This window comes from Gekko japonicus, unplaced genomic scaffold (assembly GCF_001447785.1).
Source record: "Gekko japonicus isolate JY-2015 unplaced genomic scaffold, Gekko_japonicus_V1.1 scaffold1229, whole genome shotgun sequence".
NCBI classification, from domain to species: domain Eukaryota; kingdom Metazoa; phylum Chordata; class Lepidosauria; order Squamata; family Gekkonidae; genus Gekko; species Gekko japonicus.
The window spans coordinates 113827-133115 of record NW_015160877.1 but is presented as its reverse complement, the minus strand read 5'-3'; the positions used below and the strand labels follow the sequence as shown (position 1 = coordinate 133115).

Below are 19289 nucleotides of genomic sequence, written 5' to 3'. Positions count from 1 at the left end.
ACAGAGCATCACTTGCCCCAGAGTCCCTATCTATACCTTGTGGCTAATAGCCACTGATGGACCTCTGCTCCATATGCTTATCTAATTCCCTTTTGAAGCCGTCCATGCTTGTAGCACCCACCACTTCCTGTGGCAGTGAATTCCAAGTGTTAATCACTCTTTGGGTGAAGAAGTACTTCCTTTTATCCGTTCTAACCCGACCGCTCAGCAATTTCATGGAGTGCAGTTGTCATGGAGTTTGCAGTTGTCTTTCATGGAGTTTGCAGTTGTCTTCTTCCATATAGCAACCTCAGTCTTCCTTGGAGGTTTCCCATCCAAGCGCCTGGTATTTCTGGCCACTGTGTGACACAGAGTGTTGGACTGAATGGGCCATTGGCCTGATTCAACATTGGCGTCTCTTATGTTCTTAGGTACTGACCACAGCTGACCTTGCTCAGCTCCCAAATATGACTAGCCTGAGCTAAGCAGGGCTAAGCAGGCTTCTAATCTGCATTACCTTTCAGCTAATAGCATTTGGCTTTCTTGGCACAGGATCTGGGTTTTACAAGCAGCATGTATATATGTTGGAGCATATTCTATGGCCCTGACCTGGATAGCCCAGGCTAGCTGAGATCTCGCCAGATCTTGGAAGCTAAGCAGGGTAGGCCCTAGTCAGTATTTGGATGTATATTGGGTCGCTATGCAGAGATATACTTTCTGTGGCTTTACACAAAGCCACTCTGCTGCCTTTGCCTGCACCCACCCAGGTAGGCTGCCACAAATGGAAATGACCAGAGGCACCCTTCTACTTCTACCATAAAGAGTGGAGGTGTGGAGCAGATGTTTCTGTCTGCACGTGACCTTCGCTCCTGATCCTCTGCTTAGGGTTGCCAACCCCCAGGTGTTGGTGGGAGATCTCCTGGAATTACAACCAAGGCTCCCTCTAGGCTGTGGAGTCCTGTGAGCAAAGATTCTACTTTGTGAGCTCCTGGCGTTAAAGTTGTGAGCGAGGGATTTGGCTGCTGCATAAATGAGCCTGCTCCAGAGCCTTCCTTCCTGAGCGAAGACAAAAATGTGTGAGCTGGAGGCTAAAAAACTGTGAGCTAGCTCACACTAACTCAGCTTAGGGGGAACACTGATTACAACTGATCTGATCTCCGAGCAACAGGGATCAATTCACCTGGAGAAAATGGCTGCTTTGGAAGGCGGATTCTATGGCATTGATGCCCATTGAAATCCCTCCCTGAAAAGTACTGGGTTCGCCACATGGAGGACTCGGACGACGACATGCGTTTGCACACGTTTATTGTACTTAACATCTAACTGACAAAAACGGCCCTGCAAGTCCATTGGAGGGTTTGAATTTCCTGCCTAAGTGGCTATTGGTTGGTGCTGGGGGAACCAGAATCCTATGTTCCTATTGTTCAAGGGAGCCAAGCTCCTGCCTGTGCCGTAGACCCCTAGTGGCGGTTTGCGTACATAACACTCCCCTCCCCAAATCCCGGCCTCTCAGGCTCCACCCCCAAATCTCCAGGTACTTCTCACCCAGGAGCTGGCAACCCTACCTGTCCTGGTCCTGCTGGTCCATAACAAGGATTTTTCCTTCCCCGTTCCACGGGTCTGTGAAAGACGGGAACTCTGATGAAGAGCACCATTTACCCAGACATGCGTTTTGTGCAGAAGCCCCCTGAGAAGCGGGGCTTTGTTCTCAGGAGTTTAAAAAAAAAATGATAAAACCCAAACCACCTCCTATTTCCCATCGTACCTACAGGGTGCATCTATTCATAATTAAACGGAATGATTCATAATTAAATGGAATAATTCCGATGCTAATTTGACTTTAAGATCTCAGGTGACCTTTAAGTGTTTGGAGCCGGCCCCGGCACAGTGCCTGGAACGCCCCGAGGGTTTGTTTGTTTCCTTATCTCTTGCTTTGAAGCCCACAAAAGGCAGCGTCCCCCTCCCCGCAGCAACTTGGAGAAAGGCTCCTTGCCTCTCATGCCGACCTCGCCAATAATTATTGCTAAAATCTAATTTCCAGGGTTCATAGACACTCTTCAGAAATTTTGGACACCGTCTCATCGTCCTCTGCCTCCTGCAGGGAAACAAATTAATACGGCACAGCTTAACTATGATCTTCTTACCCCCTGCTTGGGGGGGAGAGACAAATTCAAAACATCAAAACGTGCGTTCCCCCCCAAAGACTCCATCTTCAATCCCTGTGCGGCGGGTTGGGGGGAGGCAGTGAAGAATGTTCGTTCTGCGCTGGGATACTTTTTGAACATCTGCTCCTCTGCTAATCACACCCCCCCCAAGAAGATTCTCTCTGTGTCTGCTGGTTTGCCCTTAACTGGTGAACTTTCCCCTTTATGGACTTGAATGGCAAGTTTAGGGTGCTCCACAGGGTTGCCAGTCTCCAGGTGCTGCTTAGAGATCGCCCACTATTGTGACTAGGGTTGCCAGCTTCCAGGTGGTGGCTGGCGAGTCCCTGCCATGACAACTGATCTCCGAGCGACAGAGATCAGTTCACCTGGAGAAAATGGCTGATTGGGAAGTTGGGTTCTACAGCATCATGCCCCAAGCCCTGCCCTCCTCAGGGTCCACCCCCAAAATCTCCAGGTACTTCCCAACCCAAAGCTGGCAGCCCTAATTGGAACTGATCCCCAGGTGACAGGGATCAGTTTACCTGGAGAAAATGGCTGCTCTTTGGAGGGTTGTCTCTATGGCATTATCTCCCAATGAGGTCTCTCCCTTCCCCAGTCGCCAAAATCTCCAGGCATTTCCCAACCCATAGCTGGCAACCCAGGGCCCAGACTCACTCATGCAAGGAAAGGCAGAAGAGGGGGGTGACTGAGACCCAGGCCGTTTGCTCTCATGATGTAGCTGAGAATAAGGCAGGGACCCAGGCAGAGGCGGGGAGGGTGTGGTCAGAAGGCTTTTTTGAGAAATTCTTGGGTGAAGCAAAACAGCCCTCCAGGTGTCGTGGTATACCCACTAGTTCCACCTTGGCTGCAGCCAAGTAAATCTGGCTTGCGAAATGGCAGGGCTATTTTTGGGCAGGAACGCACAGGAACGGCGACGGCGTTCCAGCTGGCTCCTGAGTTGGCCACATCCAGCAGGAACTCATTAGACTGGGGTTGCCAGCTTCCAGGTGGTGGCTGGAGAGTCCCTGCCATGACAACTGATCTCCGAGCGACAGAGATCAGTTCACCTGGAGAAAATGGCTGATTTGGAAGTTGGGTTCGACAGCATCATGCCCCAAGCCCTGCCCTCCTCAGGCTCCACCCCCAAAATCTCCAGGTACTTCCCAACCCAAAGCTGGCAGCCCTAATTGGAACTGATCCCCAGGTGACAGGGATCAGTTTACCTGGAGAAAATGGCTGCTTTGGAGGGTGGACTCTATGGCATTATCTACCAATGAGGTCTCTCCCTTCCCCAACCGCCAAAATCTCCAGGCATTTCCCAACCCATAGCTGGCAACCCAGGGCCCAGACTCACTCATGCAAGGAAAGACAGAAGAGGGGGGGTGACTGAGACCCAGGCAGTTTGCTCTCATGGAGCTGAGAGTAAGGCAGGGACCCAGGCAGAGGGAGGGAGGGTGTGGTCAGACAGCTTCTTTGAGAAATTCTTGGGTGAAGCAAAACAGCCCTCCAGGTGCTGTGGTATACCCACTAGTTCCACCTTGGCTGCAGCCAAGTAAATCTGGGTTGCTAAATGGTCTAGCAGCTTTTTCTACAAAAAAAAGCCCTGCAAAATGGTCTAGCCTAGACCATCATTTTCTTTTTCTTGAAAAGTTTAAGTGAAAACTCTGCTCTGTTACCCTGAAAACAAGGTGTGGTCTTCACACAGGCATCTCTTGACTCAAGTTGCAGGATGTTTTTTTTTTTAAAGTCTGTGTATAAAAGCAGTGCCCCAATCTGGATGGCTCAGGCTAGCCCTGTCTCATCAGATCTCAGAAGCTCAGCACAGCAGGGCCCCTGGCTAGTCTCTGGAGGGGAGACCTCCAAGGAAGTCCAGGGTCACTGTGCAGAGGCAGGCTATGGCAACCCCCCAACCTTTGCATGCCTCTTGCCTTGGAAACTCCTGGGCACTCCCATGAAATTGCTGAGCGGGCGGGTTAGAACGGATAAAAGGAAGTACTTCTTCACCCAAAGAGTGATTAACACATGGAATTCACTGCCACAGGAGGTGGCGGCGGCTACAAGCACGGACAGCTTCAAGAGGGAATTGGATAAGCATATGGAGCAGTAGTCCATCAGTGGCTATTAGCCACAAGGTATAGGTAGGAATTCTCAGTCTGGGGCAAGTGATGCACTGTATTCTTGGTGCTTGGGGGGGGGCAACAGTGGGATGGCTTCTAATGTCCTGGCCCCACTGCTGGACCTCCTGATGGCACCTGGTATTTTTGGCCACTGTGTGACACAGGGTGTTGGACTGGATGGCCCATTGGCCTGATCCAACATTGGCTTCTCTTATGTTCTTAAACCCTACCACAAATTGACGGCAACAATAAATTAATAAATAAACAGAAGCATTACTGAGGAAAATGAAAAGGGCCATTCTAATTCAACAGAGTGATGTTATTGACTACAGAGGATAGGTGAAATGGCAGAAAGAGGGGAACACGTTTCAACTGAAATTCAGACAATAAATATATTCTCAGTATGAACAACAAAATTACCCGTTTAAGTCCCGCCCAAATGAATACTTTGCAATTACCCAGAAAATCTATTAAACTTATAAGTGTCCCATTATGGGGAAAACTGGTGGACTTCAATGAAAAAGGGAGAAAAGCAGAAGCAATACTGCTGGGATCTTTAGTGAGGGGAGATTTTAGTGTGGAATGAGGAGGGGGATATAAAAGTGTCTTTTTTACAGCCAAACCAAAGAGTAGAAGCATTGGATGGGGGGGCGGGAGGTACCGTAACCCTTGAGGCAAGTACAGATCGCTCTATCTGATGGCTCAGTTTTAGTCTGGAAATGTGTTCACTATGGTTGTGTCCATACCCTGTGTGTTCATTGGGACAAAAAAAATCCCATCTTCAAGTATAGGTTTAATGGTGTCTGAACTTGCTGAGACTGTTAGGGAAAGAGATCTTGGTGTCATATTGGATAGCTTGAAGACAGTGCCAACCCAGTGTGCTACAGTGGTGAAAAAGGCAAACTCGATGTTGGGGATTATTAGGATAGGAACGGAACATAAAACAGCCCAGATTATAATGCTCCCTATATATCGCTATGGGGAGCTGCGGTGGCTCAAGTGGTGAAGACACTGAACTGCAGGCTGTGGAAGGTCGGTAGTTCAGCAGTTCGAGACCCAAGTTGCCGCATGACGGAGTGAGCTCCCATCTCTAGTTCCAGCTCCTGCCAACCTAGCAGTTTGAAAGCAAGAAATTGCAAGTAGATAAATAGGTACCACTTCGGTGGGAAGGTAACAGCGTTCCGTGCGCTGGTGTTTAGTCGTGCCGGCCACACGAGCATGGAAACGTCTTCGGACAGCGCTGGCTCTTCGGCTTTGAAACGGAGATGAGCACCACAACCCTAGAGTCAGATTCGACTGGCTTTCAAGCAAGGGAACCTTTACCTTTTTATATATCGCTATGGTGCAGCCTCATTTGGGGTTCTGTGTACAGTTCTGGTCACCGTATCTCCAAAAGGACACTGTGGGGCTGGGGAAAAGTACAGAGGAGGCAACCAAGATAATTAGGGGGTCGGAGCACCTTCCCTATGAGGAAAGGCTGAAGAGTCCGGGACTTTTCAGCTTAGAAAGGAGTTGACTAAGGGGGAACATGATAGGGGCTTATAAAATTATTCATGGGGTAGAGAAAGTTGACAAAAATAAATGTTTGTCCCTCTCCCAAAACAGTAGAACTCAAGGGCATCCAGTGAAGCTGATGGACAGTAAATTCAGGACGGACAAAAGAAAATACTTCTTTACGGAGCAAGTGATTACATGTGGAATTCACTGCCAGAGGATGTAGTGATGGCCATAGGAACAAAAAACAGCTTTAAAAGGGAGTTATACCCTGTTTTCCCGAAAATAAGACCTACCCCCAAAATAAGCCCTAGCAGGATTTCTATGCATTTGTGGTATAAGCCCTAGTGTGTCTTCTTGAGAAAAAATAAATATAAGACAGTGTCTTATTTTCGGGGAAACACGGTATAGATTCATGGATTCTATCAGTGCTTACCAGCCATGATGATCAAAGAGAGCCTCCACATTTAAAGGCAGTCAACCTCTGAATCCCAGTGCCATCTATCCATTTGTGCCCTAAAGTCAATGAACTCTTTCTCTCTTTTTCAAAACACTTCTGACTCTCTTGCATAATTTGGTCCACATCAGAGCAAAGATTTTTTGACTGCCGGGCTGAGGCTAGTTGCCGAGGTCAGCCTCCCTCTGCCAATGGGTTTGAATAAGATCTTATGTGAGGACAATCAAATACGTCTGTCTGGAAGAAAGAGAGGGAAAGGGCTGGGGTTAATCAGGCTTGTGGCCTTTCCAGCAGACTGCCTGGATAATGAAATAAATCTGCTTGATCCTAACAAAGATAGGCTTGACTACAAATCCCCTAGAGAGGCGGCAGAATTTTTGCCAGTTTGCCACCCCAATTCAAAATTCATGCTTTCAGAAAGAAGAAAACCCGTGAGTTGCAAGGCGATTGGGTAATTAAAAAAAATGTTAATTTTGCTTTTAGATTCAGGACAAAATAAAACAGAAAGACACCCCCCCTTGTTCTTCAAGAGCTGGAAATGCTATTATTTCTAGGGTTTATTTCATTGATAGCTTGCCTTCATCACACACACATATAACCCAAGGTTGTACCTGGACTGGGTCTTAGTGTCATACTCTCTTCCTATCTGGGTAGGGTTGCCAACCCAGCACGGGCAACCAGTGGGAGTCTTTTGGGGGGCGGGGACATATAAACTGGCATATCTCTGATGCCATGACATCACTTCTGGCATGGATCCAGAAGTGATGTCGTTGTGTCGGGGCAGTGTTCTAAGACACCACGGAAATGCTAGTTTGGGGGGAATCCTAGAGCATCACTCCAGCTCCATGGTGTTGCTTCCAGTTTTGACCCGAAGTGATGTCATGGCATTGAAGCAGTGCTGATTCCCTCCCCCACCCCCATTTCCCCCCTGTCACCCTCCCAAGTAGAGGCAGGTAGCAGAGGCTGCTGGGCTGTTTCCCAAGGTCAGGAAGACCAGATAAACACAGAGTCTCTTGGTTCGCTCATTACCACCCACCTTGCAAGGAGGCTACATGAGCATGGGGCCTTCTGCTGACTTCACTCACATACAGTCTTGAGTTCAAGTCATGAATTAAAATCCCCTTGTATGCAGAAGAACTAGAGCAAAGGTCCTTGGCTTCAATGCAGTCCAGGATTTTCACTCCCCAGCAAGGCTAGCAGAATAAGTTATAGAGTTAAGCTGAAATTAGTATCCATTGTTGTTGTTGTTGTTCAGTCGCACAGTCGAGTCCGACTCTTCGCGACCCCATCCATAGTATCCATACTCATTTGTAAAAGTGTTGGTGATGACAAACAGGTGAGAGTGACTTTGGCTGCTGATTTTCTACAGTCATTAGTACTGAAGTGCAAAGGGCGGGTAGAAGCAATGCGAGTCATCAAGTCTGTTCCCGTGTCTTTTAGTAGGACCAACCAAATGATACATAAGAATGCCTGAGCTTTCAGGCTGGATGTTATTAAAAATGTTTGAAAAGAGAAAGGATAATTCCTCAGGTTGTAATGGTGCATAGGTACATGAAGCTGCCTTATAGGGAAGCAGGCCCTTGGTCCATCAAAGTCAGTATTGTCTACTCGGCCTGGCAGTGGCTCTCCAGGGTTTCAGGCAGAGGTCTTTCACATCACCTACTGCCAGTCCTTTTAACTGGAGATGCCAGGGATAGAATCTGGAACCTTCTACATGCTAAGCAAATGCTCTACCACTGAGCTGCAACCCCTTAGTGGGCTGATGGAGACTGAGGATCTCAGGTCCTTTCTGCATTTCCCTGCCACTCCAGATTTTCTCAGTGTTCGAGTCGAGGCAATTTAAGTCCACTGCAAAACAGCATCCAAATAACCCGGGGCAACCGCAGGCTGAAACCGGGCTGACCACTGAAGGGAGGGAATGTAGTGCAGAAGGGGGGGGGAGAATAAAAAGGTTGAACTCGATTTTAGTGCAGAATGGGGGGGGCTGGATTAAAAATAAGTCTGAATTCAATTTTGGTGCAGAATTGCTTGGGCATGGATTAAAAGGAGAGTGCAGAAAGGGCCGCTGGCAGAAATCTTTCTCATCATCTCCTACCTGTTCCTTTAAACTGAAGATGCTGGGGGGGGGGGACTGAACCTAGGACCTTGCGCAGTCCCATGTGCGCTGTATTATTAGGAAGGAATAGTTGAAGCAAGGCTGCTGAACAGCCACAAACAGATCAATGAACAGACAAATAGTCGGTCAAACATTTAACTCCTTCTTCACGACTGGCGAACAGTAGGATCTGGAGCTGAAAGTGTATTTTGCAATAAAAACTGACTGGAACTAAATCCTGTTCCTTCCCAAAACTTACCTCACTGTCCATTCCTCAGTATTCTCCAGTCAAGTATTCAAGAAGTAGTTATGGCTACCTGGGGACACAGGCGTGGGACTGCTTGAAAACTTGTGAGATAAATACTGCCCCTTCTTTCTGTACCCTGCAGCCTCATAGGAATTCCTGGGTCAAATCCCAGCCAAGCCAGTTAGAAACATCTGCCCTTTGTGATGCCCAAATGTTTGTCCATGTTTCTTCTAAGCCTTTCTTGCCGGGTTGTCAGCAGGCCTGGAGAAACATGTCCTGTCCCTTTAATAGAGGCTCCATGCATGGAAAGGGCCATTGAAGCTGTTCACAGGTTGGAGGTCAATAGCAGGAAACAGCAAAGGGGGGGGGGGGACAACCTGAGAGTCAAGTCAGGAACCTAGAAGGTTGAGCAGCCAAACTGTAGAACAAAATACATCTCTGTGTTGCAAAGTGCACAGTATCTACAAATTAAAAACAACATTCATAAAATGTAGATTAAAAACCAAGAGGTGTCACATTAAGACATTGCATACAGCAACAGATATAAGTTACACATACAATAATCCCTAGACGAAAATATTGGTTAAACATACAATAACCACCAGACCAAATGCATTTCGGCCCTGAGGGTCTTCTTTAGTGGTCTAAATAATAAGACACACTGAAAGATATCTGCTCCGGGTAAGGCAGGTAGTATATGATGCAGTGGAATAGTGTCGCTCCAAATAATAGTTATAAAGTCTGACTGTCAATCAGGCCTGCATATATTGAGGAGCTCACCCTTCTGTCCACAGAGTGTCCATGTGTCAACCAAAACGGGTGTGATTTTACACCCACTATCTCTTTGTTTTTATCTACATTCTACAAACGTTTTTAATTTGTGGTTACTGTGCACTTTGCAATAACTAGATATATTTCATTCTGTTTTAGCTGCTCCACCATGGAGGAAAATAGCATCACCTGATTAATACTGTTCCATTAGATCTGTTTAAAGGGAAAGTTTTTTAAAGAACATAAGCAAAGCCATGTTGGATCAGGCCAATGGCCCATCCAGTTCAACAAAACGTGGTGCCATCAGGAAGTCCACCAGCAGGGCCAGACTCCAGAAGCCCTCCCACTGTTGCCCCTCAAGCACCAAGAACACATATCATCACTGCCCCAGACATAGTGTTCCACCTATAGGCAAAGGGAAAGGTTTCTCTTGCTCGAAAGCCAGTTGAATCCTACTCTAGAGTTGCAGTGCTCATCTCCGTTTCCAAGCCGAAGAGCCAGCGCTGTCCAAAGACGTTTCCGTGGTCCATCTACCTTATGGCTAATATCCACTGATGGACCTCTGCTCCATATGTTTCTCTAATCCCCTCTTGAAACTCATCTCTGTCTTCTGATTACTATTGCTAGAGAAAAGCAATGTTAAGTATTATTAATAAGAATATTAATCAGTTGGTTAATTTCCACTGTGCCACTTTATTCAGGGTCCTTCGCCTGAGGACTTTACAGTATGAAATTTGACATGGATGAACCACTAAAGAGAGGAGGTGTTGAACAGGCTTGCCAACTCCATTTTGGGAAATTCCTGGAGACCTGAGGGGGGGGTGTGACTGGGAAGGGCGGGGTTTGGGGAGGGGAGGGGAAGGACCTCAGTGGGATATGATGTCATAGGCGCCACCCTCCAAAGCAAACATTTTCTTCAGGGAAAGCAATCTCTGTCATCTGGAGATCACTTATAATTCCAGGAGATCTCCAGGCCCCACCTGGAGATTGGCGACTGTAGTGAAAAACAGCGGACAGATTACGTGTTAATCCCAGATATAAGTACTTTGGTTTAGCTCCACTAGAGACGTGAGTGAGAGTTAGCATCATCTTAAATAGCTTCTTTTGATCACCCTTAATTCTGTAGCCACTTAAACCCATGTACCTTGACCCTTTTCCAGCAAGAAGTGGCCTGTTGTTTTTATCTGAAAGAAGCCTGCAACCCACACCCCGTTTCTTGTCCTTGTAAATTTACAGTTGTGGCAGCAAACAGCAGGGGGCAGCAAGGAGAAGGCGTGTGACGCTTTGGCATCATCTCATGTACGAGTGTCCTGGATTAGTCTGTAACAGAGCTGAGGCTTGGAAGGAAATTAGATTTTGATGCAAGATAAAGTGGTTTTGACAGGCAGGGGAGATTATAGGCCATTTCAGTCCTATTGAGCATAAATGGAAGGAGGGAAAATACATTGATGACAGAAAAGTTGGTCTAACTGCTTTCTAGGCTCCCCCATGAAAAGACTTTTTGGCTGCTTCGGATTTGAGAAGCCCCTTTCAGCTGAAGGCATCTGGGGCCCGTGCCAAATGGAATTCTTTACCAATACCAGGACTTTTCTCTTGCTTTAGTTATGCTTCAGCATTCTGATGCCTGGAACACTCTAAAGCAGAATTTTTGATCACGATCTCCATAGATTCATGCAAATCCCCCTGGACATAAAAACTGGAGCTGGCAGCATGGCTGAAGGTCAAGAGAGAAGTTCAATAGTGGAGAGGCAGTGTAGTGTGGTGGTTAGAGCGTAGGGTTGTCAGGCCCTGCCTTCTTCCTGATGGAGGGATCTTCAGGCCTTGCCTGGAAGTGACGTAATTGGGCTGCCGATGTTCCGTAGCAACACTCTAGTTTTGGGGCAAAATTCTATGGTTTGAGCCCAAATTTACCATAGAGTTTTGCTGAAAAGCTAGAGTGTTGCCGACGTTGATGGTGTGATGATGTCACTTTTGGGTGATGTCATCGCAATGTGTTTCAGGGCATTTGTAGGTAGAAAGGAGCCCACAAAAGCAGAGGAACCCCCACCCGCCTTGGGGGGCTGGCAACCCTATTAGAGTGTTGGGCTAGGGACCGGGAGACCCAGGTTCAAATCCCCACTGTGCCATGGAAGCTCACTGGGTGTCCTAGATCCAGTTACCCTTTCAGTCCAATCTACATCACAGGATTGTTGTGAAAATGAAAGGGAGGACAATAATGGACACCACCTTGATCTCCTTGGAGGAACAGTGGGATGAAAATAATACGCAGTGGGACATGAAACACAGAGGAGGACACGATGTCAGGACAGGGGCTGTGGCCCGTGGCATGCAGAAGGTCCCAGGTTCAATCCCTGGCATCTCCAGTTAAAAGGATCGGGCAGAAGGTGATATGAAAGATCTCTGCCTGAGGCCCTGGAGACCTACGATGAGGGACTATAGCTCAGTGGCCGAGCCTCTGCTTGGCACGCAGAAGGTCCCAGGTTCATTCCCCAGAATCTCCAGTTAAAAGGATCAGGCGGAAGGTGATGTGAAAGACTTCTGCCTGAGACCCTGGAAAGACACTGCCAGTCTGCCAGTACTGACCTTGATGTTCCAATGGTCTGACTCACTATAAGGCAGCTTCCTGTGTTTGTTCGCTCTGAGGTTGTCCGTGTCTTTCTGATTACCTTTGCTTCTTCTTTCGCCAGCGCTTTCAGCTCATGATCCAGCCCACACAAGAGATGAGTGTTCAGCGGAATGGACTGCAAGCAAAAGCTTCGCTAAATGGGAGCTTTTCTGAGGCTGCTGTTTAGAGTGTTCCAGAAAAGACAGAAAACCCCTTTGTCTGGTCTGCAGCAACCCATGCCCACTCCAGACTCGGGCATGGGAGTTTGTTTCATCTCTTTCACTTTCGTTATTAATTCCAAAAGGGACTGTTTCACTGTGGAGTGTTCTGTTTGGTTTTATGATGTTATAGCTGTTTTCTTTTCGTAATTCTATTTTGTTTCTATTGGTTTCAGTGTAAGGGTTGCCAGCCCCCTCGGTGGAGGCAAAGGTCCCCTGCCGCCAGGCCCCGTCCCCCACCACTGATCAGATGGCTGGGGGGGGGACTTAACAGGAGAAAGAGGAAGGCCCAGGCCACGTTGCCACATTGCATAGGAAGTGACATCACCATGCCAGTGACGTCCTGGTGACTCTCTGGTATTTGGGCAAAAACTCTGTGGTAGAAGCCGTTTTGCCCAAATACCAGAGCCTCAGAACAATGTCTCGGCATGATGACATCACGACACTTCCTGTGTGATGCTGGTAATGTGGCCTAGGCCTTCTTCTTTCTCCTGGGAAGTCCCCTCCATCCCCTACCCTCTTCTTGACTCTGTAGCTTCATGCCTTTCCATCCAAAGTGGACAAAGCTCAGGGGGATCACAGTATTCCCCCAGGATATCCACACTCCCAAATTTCAGACACGTAGAATGAAAAGTGCCCGTGTTTCACTTTAAAAGTCTGTGGGTGAATTGATAGACAAGGTTCTGAACAGTAACACAGCGAATGTCACGAGGGAATTTTTCACGGCAGCCGCTTAGCTTGAATAGCAGGAGCAGAAATCAAACAGTACTTAAAGCACCGAAGAATAAGGATGGGAAGGAAGGAAGCCCCCCAAATAAAATCAGTAAGATGTTTCAGAAGGGTCCAGAGAGCTCAACACACACAGAACAGAAACTGTGTTCAAGAAGAAAACTTAGTAAGGAATAAGGAGGGAGATGAAAGCTAGACAGTCACTCTAATTGACACAGGAACCTACAAATGTTCTCTTTCTCAGCAGCAGGAGAGCTTCAGTATGTGACATCAGCTTGTATCGGATTGGAAGTCCCACCCCCATCCTTCAGGATTGGAATGTCTCACGTGTGCATGCAATCCTGCTGGCTATAGTTTACGGTCAATCAAGAAAGCCCAGAGCCTCTTCTTCTCTGTCCCCTCCCCGAAGGAACACTGCTCTGTGCCCTTATTATTAAAACTCTGGCTTGTAAGTTTCCATCTCTGCATTGCAAAGTCCTCATGTTTGCTGGGGAACAATGCAAAGAATTGGCATCACACTTGCAGTGGGAGCTTTGTGCCTTCCAGTTGCACAGTGGCTATCCCCTGTTTGTGAACAAAGCGGGCAGGGGGAAGCAGCTTTAACACTGATCCCCTGCATCTCCAAAGGCAAGATGCTCTTCTTCATGAATATAGAAAGATAATTGAAAACAGAAAGTTGCCCAGCCACAAAGACATGGCTGATGCAGGCCTATCCTGCTAAGATCCTGACACCTGGCAATAAGATCTGCACAAATCCTGCAATAACAACATTTCGTTCTAGGGATTGAATGGTTGCGAACTTGGATGCAATCAGTTCCACCCGATATCTATAACCTAAGAAACACCAACGAGAAGCCTGCAGGGTTGGACTTGCCACGTAAAGTATGGAAGACGGCTAATAGAATATGAACAGATTTAGGCAGTTGTGCAGACCTGTTGTTTCAATGGGGCAAAATACCAGGACCTGAATGCGATTGTGGTGCAGCCCGCCAAACTATTTTCCATCTGTCACAGGAATGTGAGCATCATGCTTTCCAGGGAGATGTGATGGAGCTCAATGAACTCTCCCCAGCTGCAACTGAGTGGACTGAAAATCTAAATGTTAGTATTTAGGGGGAATGCCCAATCAGTCTTCACACCTGTTGTATCAACTTGGTTACATATTTTATATCATTATATACTTCCTGGGTGTAACTGTGCCATACAATATATAAATAAGTTCACACCCACAGACTGCCACATGGAGCTCCCATTGGTTATGCAGTTAAACTTACAGGTAGCCACATAAGTGATGTGATTTTTACAGCAGAGCCAGTAGCAGGTCTGTAGGGCACTTTGCAGAAATGAAAACTACAGTGGGGGAGAGGCTAAATCTACTTCTCCCTACCTGCTTTGGTGGCAGACAGAAAAGAGCTGGTGAGAGTCCAGGAGCACAAAGCTTGTGTGATGCAAAGGGTGATGCTCTAGGGTAATTACTAAAATGAAAGATACCGTGGGCGTTCTACACTATGAGGAATTTCACATTACCCTTTTTAAGATGGTTTGAAACCGTTTTTGATCCGTCGTGGAGTAAACCGGTATAGGGCTGCCATTTCACACATGGCTTTCCCCTACCGGTAAACAGCTGGATCTGAAGCAGTTTGCCATTTCAGACTGTACTGCTTTTTCCTGCTATTTTCTGTCGTTTTTCGCCCGCATGGGCGATCTCTGGCTTTTTTTTTTTGAACGTTCGCTTTAGAGCGCTATAGTGCTATAACACAACACTCCAGGCATTCCAGTGGGGTTGCTATAATGCTGTTTTGCTGTTGTGTAGCGCTATAACGCTCTACAGCGAACGTTCAACAACAAAAAAGCCAGAGATCGCCCGCGCAGGCAAAAAATGGCGGGAAAAAGCATTTCAGATCCGGGAGAAGAAACTGAAGACTACTTGGAAGTGGTTTACAGGTAAAACGGTTCAGCCCCATTTCCTGAACGGGACAGAAGCGTTTGTGTGTGAAAGTACAAATATATTCCGGTAGGGAACCGGTTCTAAAACGGTTCTGTCTGAAATGTCAGACCAGAAACCATTTGGGAACTGTTCCTGAACCGGAATATATCGCCTGTCTGAAATTCCTCCTTGCATGAGGACTGCGTAAGGTGTAGACAAAGCTTAAACGTGAAATGACAGAGTGACAGCAATAACAGAAGTGGAACGAAATGATGGAAGCTATAGCCAATGTGCAGTCCTCCTGTGATCCTACCCCAGACCTCTCAAAGGAAACTTCCTTGCTCCAGATTATCAAACCCTTCTCCTTTCATGAGGACTGCGTAAGGTGTAGACAAAGCCTAAAAGTGAAATGACAGAGCGACAGCAATAACAGAAGAAGTGGAACAAAATGATGGAAGCTATAGCCAGTGTGATCCTACCCCAGACCTCTCAAAGGAAACTTCCTTGCTCCAGATTATCAAACCCTTCTCTTTTACCCAGGGCTGCCAACCTCCAGGTGGTGGCTGGAGCTCTCCTGGAATGACAACTGCTCTCCAGGCCACAGAGATCAATTCCCCTGGAGGAAATGGCAGCTTTGGGAGGTAGACTGTATGGAATCGTATCTCAGGTGAGCTCCCTTCTAAAACTCCTCCTTCCCCTAGCTCCGCTCCCAGATCTCCAGAATTTCCCAAAGCAAGAGCTAACAACCCTACCTTTATCCCTCCTACATTAAACCTCCATATTCAAAGGCAGTGTATCAGTTGCTGGTGTGTGGGGTAGGCAACAGCAAGTAGAGGCTTTGGCTTCTGTGGCCTGGGTTCTGGGCCTTCCGGTGCTATTGCCGCTGGCTTTGTGGGAAAGGGTGCTGACCGGGCTTATGCTGTTCCTCAAGATGCCCCCATAGAATCAGTCCTTTGGTGGCCACCTGTACTATCCTCTACAGCAGTCTTCCTTCATATTCCTGCTAGGTCTCTCCAATCTCCTGATACATTTGTTGCTGAGACCCATAACGCCACTTCCTGTTTCTCATCTTCAGTCATCTTTTTGGGCTGCTCATTGATAGAATGCTTTGCCCGTAGGTATTCATAAGATGCAGCCTCTCCCTGTGGTGAGGAATATTTTTAAAGATGTGCTTTCTCCCACACAGCATTTATTCAGTTAACCTCCAGGTTCTGGATAAAGTCCCTGCCGGTGCAGCTTTCTTGTTCCTTTCCCTTATTCCTTATTTCCGGACTGTAAGCCTGCCGTCGGGATCTCTTGGCTTTAACTTTGCTCTGCACAGTGCCTAGATTCTTAGGTGTATAAGAAAGAAAAGAATTATCGCTACCGTCTAAAAATAGCTGACACTGGTCTATAGATTCAAATTCCAGATGTTTCACACCTGCAGCATTGGCAGGTGGTACCCAATTGGTATGCATCGCTTCTGCCAAGCTGAGGAAGAGGAGAAACACTGATAAATGAGAGCTAAAGCCAGTTGCTGTGAACTGAAGGACTACAGGAGGTATTGCCATTTATAACCTGGCACCGACTTACCCACGTTCAGTCCAGGTTGTAAATTGCCTACTAACAGGGTGAGTAAAAAATTGCCTCTGGGTGATTAAACAGTCAAGATCACAAATTGTCAAAGCCATTTTTTTTTGTTTCTGTTAAGTTCACGATGTAGCAAAAGTACCTACTGGGGGCACATTAAAGGGTTGCATTCAGCATGGTGTAATGGTTAAGAGCGGCAGACTCTATAATAATAATAATATACTTTATTGTCATTGTACATAGTACAACGAAATTAAAGATGCAGTCATTTCGGTGATCTACAACAATATTCATATACACTCACACACCACTCACTACTGTCCCGTAACTCCCTTAAGGTTCACATAACAACTTAAAACCACCAATGTCACCCAAATTCCAATTTCGCATAACAACTTAATCTGGAGAACTGGGTTTGATTCCTCGCTCCTCTATATGAGACCTCCTGGGTGACCTTGGAACAGTCACAGCTCTCTCAGGACTCTCTCAGCCCCCCCTCCCCCGCCTTCACAAGGTCCCTGTTGTGGGGAGAGGAAGGGAAAGTGATTGTAAGCCACTTTGAGACACCTGAAGGTAGAGAAAAGTTGGGTATAAAAACCTATTCTTCATATTCCAGACTAAACTGGCAATTTCTACCGACTCCCTCTTTCCACTGCAGACCACCTTCATGTCAGTCCTCAGGGTCTCCAGTCTCCCAGGACCAGCGATTCATGGAGCTTAGTGAGCTGCTATGGGAGGGAGGGAGGGAGACGGGAAAGTTTCATTCCACTGTTGGAAAATTTAGCCTGGTCCAACCCAAAATCTTTTCCTAGTAAATTTTATGAACACATATATGTAGTTTTAATTGTCTGTCTAAAAAATGTAGGTGGCTTTTTTCCTCCTACTCTTCCCCCATACTGCATTGTTCATTGGATGTATTAGAATGTCGTTATCTCATTGTTCTCCAGGTATGTTATCCAGTTTATTGGATGTATTATGCTGTTTTTATTTGTTTGTTCTCTGTGTGATCACATTTTATTGCAATGTTTATTGTATGTATTATACTGATCTTTGTTACATCAATATATCTAATTCTCAGTGTGGCCCCATCTATGGATACTTAGATCTGGAGACTGCAGCCATAAACGGACATGGCAGACCTTCCTACAGACCTGAGGGAAAAAGCCCCAAACTTCCTTGCCAATTTCCCCCCAGTTCTCCTGACTCTGTTAAACTGCTCTCAGCTAAGGCTAAAATCAGACTGTCAGTACTCAACTCAGGCTGTGGTCAGACGAGCCGGTTGTTGTGATGGGGAAGTGCCCCTATTTCCTTGGGAGGAATTTGACTCGCAGTTGTGAGATCACACATTCCTTTGTGCTGCGGACTCGACCCGTCACTGTGTGATCAGACACCACAGCGGGTGAGTCTCTCTTTTTTTGCCTTTTGTTTCCCATACACACAGGGGTCATTTTGTAGAAAAAGAGCTAGGGGAACTCATTAGCATAACTCATTAGCATATGCCACACCCCCTGACATCACCGGAAGTGTGTCATAAGGCCACACACCCCGCCCCCAACGGTCCCGGCCGCCACCGCCGGCCTTGCAGCTCCACTGCCAAGCCCCATGAGGGGCCCGGCGGTGGACCTGCAAGGCCGGCGGGAAGCCCCGCAAAGGCCCTCCCTGGCCCCAGGCATGCAGGGGTGGGGAGAGGCAGGGAGGAAGCAACTTACCCTCCCTCTTCTCCTGCCTCCTCCTGGCTGAATGAGGGCCGGAAGCGGGGCGGCCGGAAGCAGGGGGCGGGGCTTCGTCATGTGCCCCGCCCCCGTACCTCACCCAGGGGAACTGCGATCCCCCCCGAAATGACCTCTGCATACACATAAATGAAGAATCACACCTCCGCACTGAAGGTTCCCCATGGAGTATGCAGTTATGCGCATACTGCTCAGCGAGGGGGGGGGAAAGGCACCAAGTCAGGATGGAACGATCCTACCATCCCGACAGTATGAGAGCGTGCTGGAACTATTAGACAGGGGAATGTCCATCCGTGGCCCGTTGGAACCAGTTAGAACCAGACTTTCCCCGGTGTCTTTTACCTCTGCTTCTGTGGCAGAGCAGCACGGGTTGCCGACAACTGTGAGATCTTTCCCAGATGTTGCTCTCTGATCGTGCCCTTTAGATCCATCAGGCATTCGCAGCTAAAGGCATGTCTGATCGCAACCTCAGTCAAGGCGGAAATCTGACTGAATCCTCCTCAGCATCCAGTTCAGAAGTCTTTCTCTGCTCAGCTGATGCTAACCAATCAGATCTCTTAGAACAGCCTGTCCGTTGCAGGGTGGAGCGCCCCGCTCCTGCCCTGGGGCCCACAGGACAAACCCTCCCTGTCAGCAGCCCCGTCACCCCGCAAGGCACCCCAACACCCCAACTCACCAGCAGCGACAGAGGAATGTGGAATGACGATGACACAGTCCCACGGCAGCCAGAGGATGCACCGGCAGGAAGCCAGAGCCGGCCATGAAGTGACGCAGCAGGCGGAGCATGACCCCGCCCCCACCCGACGCTCGGAAGCCCAGCCGGACAGGGGCGCAGCAAGGCGATTGCGGAGGCCCTCGGAGGAGTTCGGAGGATGGGAGGCCAGAGACGCGGGCAGCCCGAGGTCCTAGGTGGGAGGGGCAGGAAGTCAGCTCAGCATCTTGGGCTTTGAAGGGAGGCAGGGCCAAGGGGGAGGAGTGGGAAGGAAAGGAAAGGAAAGGGGGGAGTAATAAAAGGAAGAAGCCGGGAGCTGGTCGAGGAGGAGAGACACCGCTGATATTGACAGGGCAGAGAAAGACGCCCAGAGAGAGAAGAGAGCCCAGGAGGTTGCTGACGCGACCACGAGTCTTTGGGCGGAGACGGGGAGAGTGGTGAAGGAACCCTCTCAGCGGCCCATTGTTCTGAGACCCCTCAAGCTCCCGCTTCAAC

General features: G+C 48.0%; 1 protein-coding gene across 1 annotated transcript in view; it reads left to right on the top strand.

Moving 5' to 3' along the window:
* Window positions 1-18991, top strand: part of LOC107120217 (sodium- and chloride-dependent GABA transporter 1-like) — a 67871-nt gene extending 48880 nt beyond the window's left edge. The window contains exon 14 of the mRNA XM_015422862.1: window positions 18698-18991. Coding sequence (XP_015278348.1) covers window positions 18698-18991 — 294 coding nt within the window. The remainder of the gene's footprint in view (window positions 1-18697) is intronic.
* The last annotated feature ends 298 nt before the right edge of the window (window positions 18992-19289 follow it).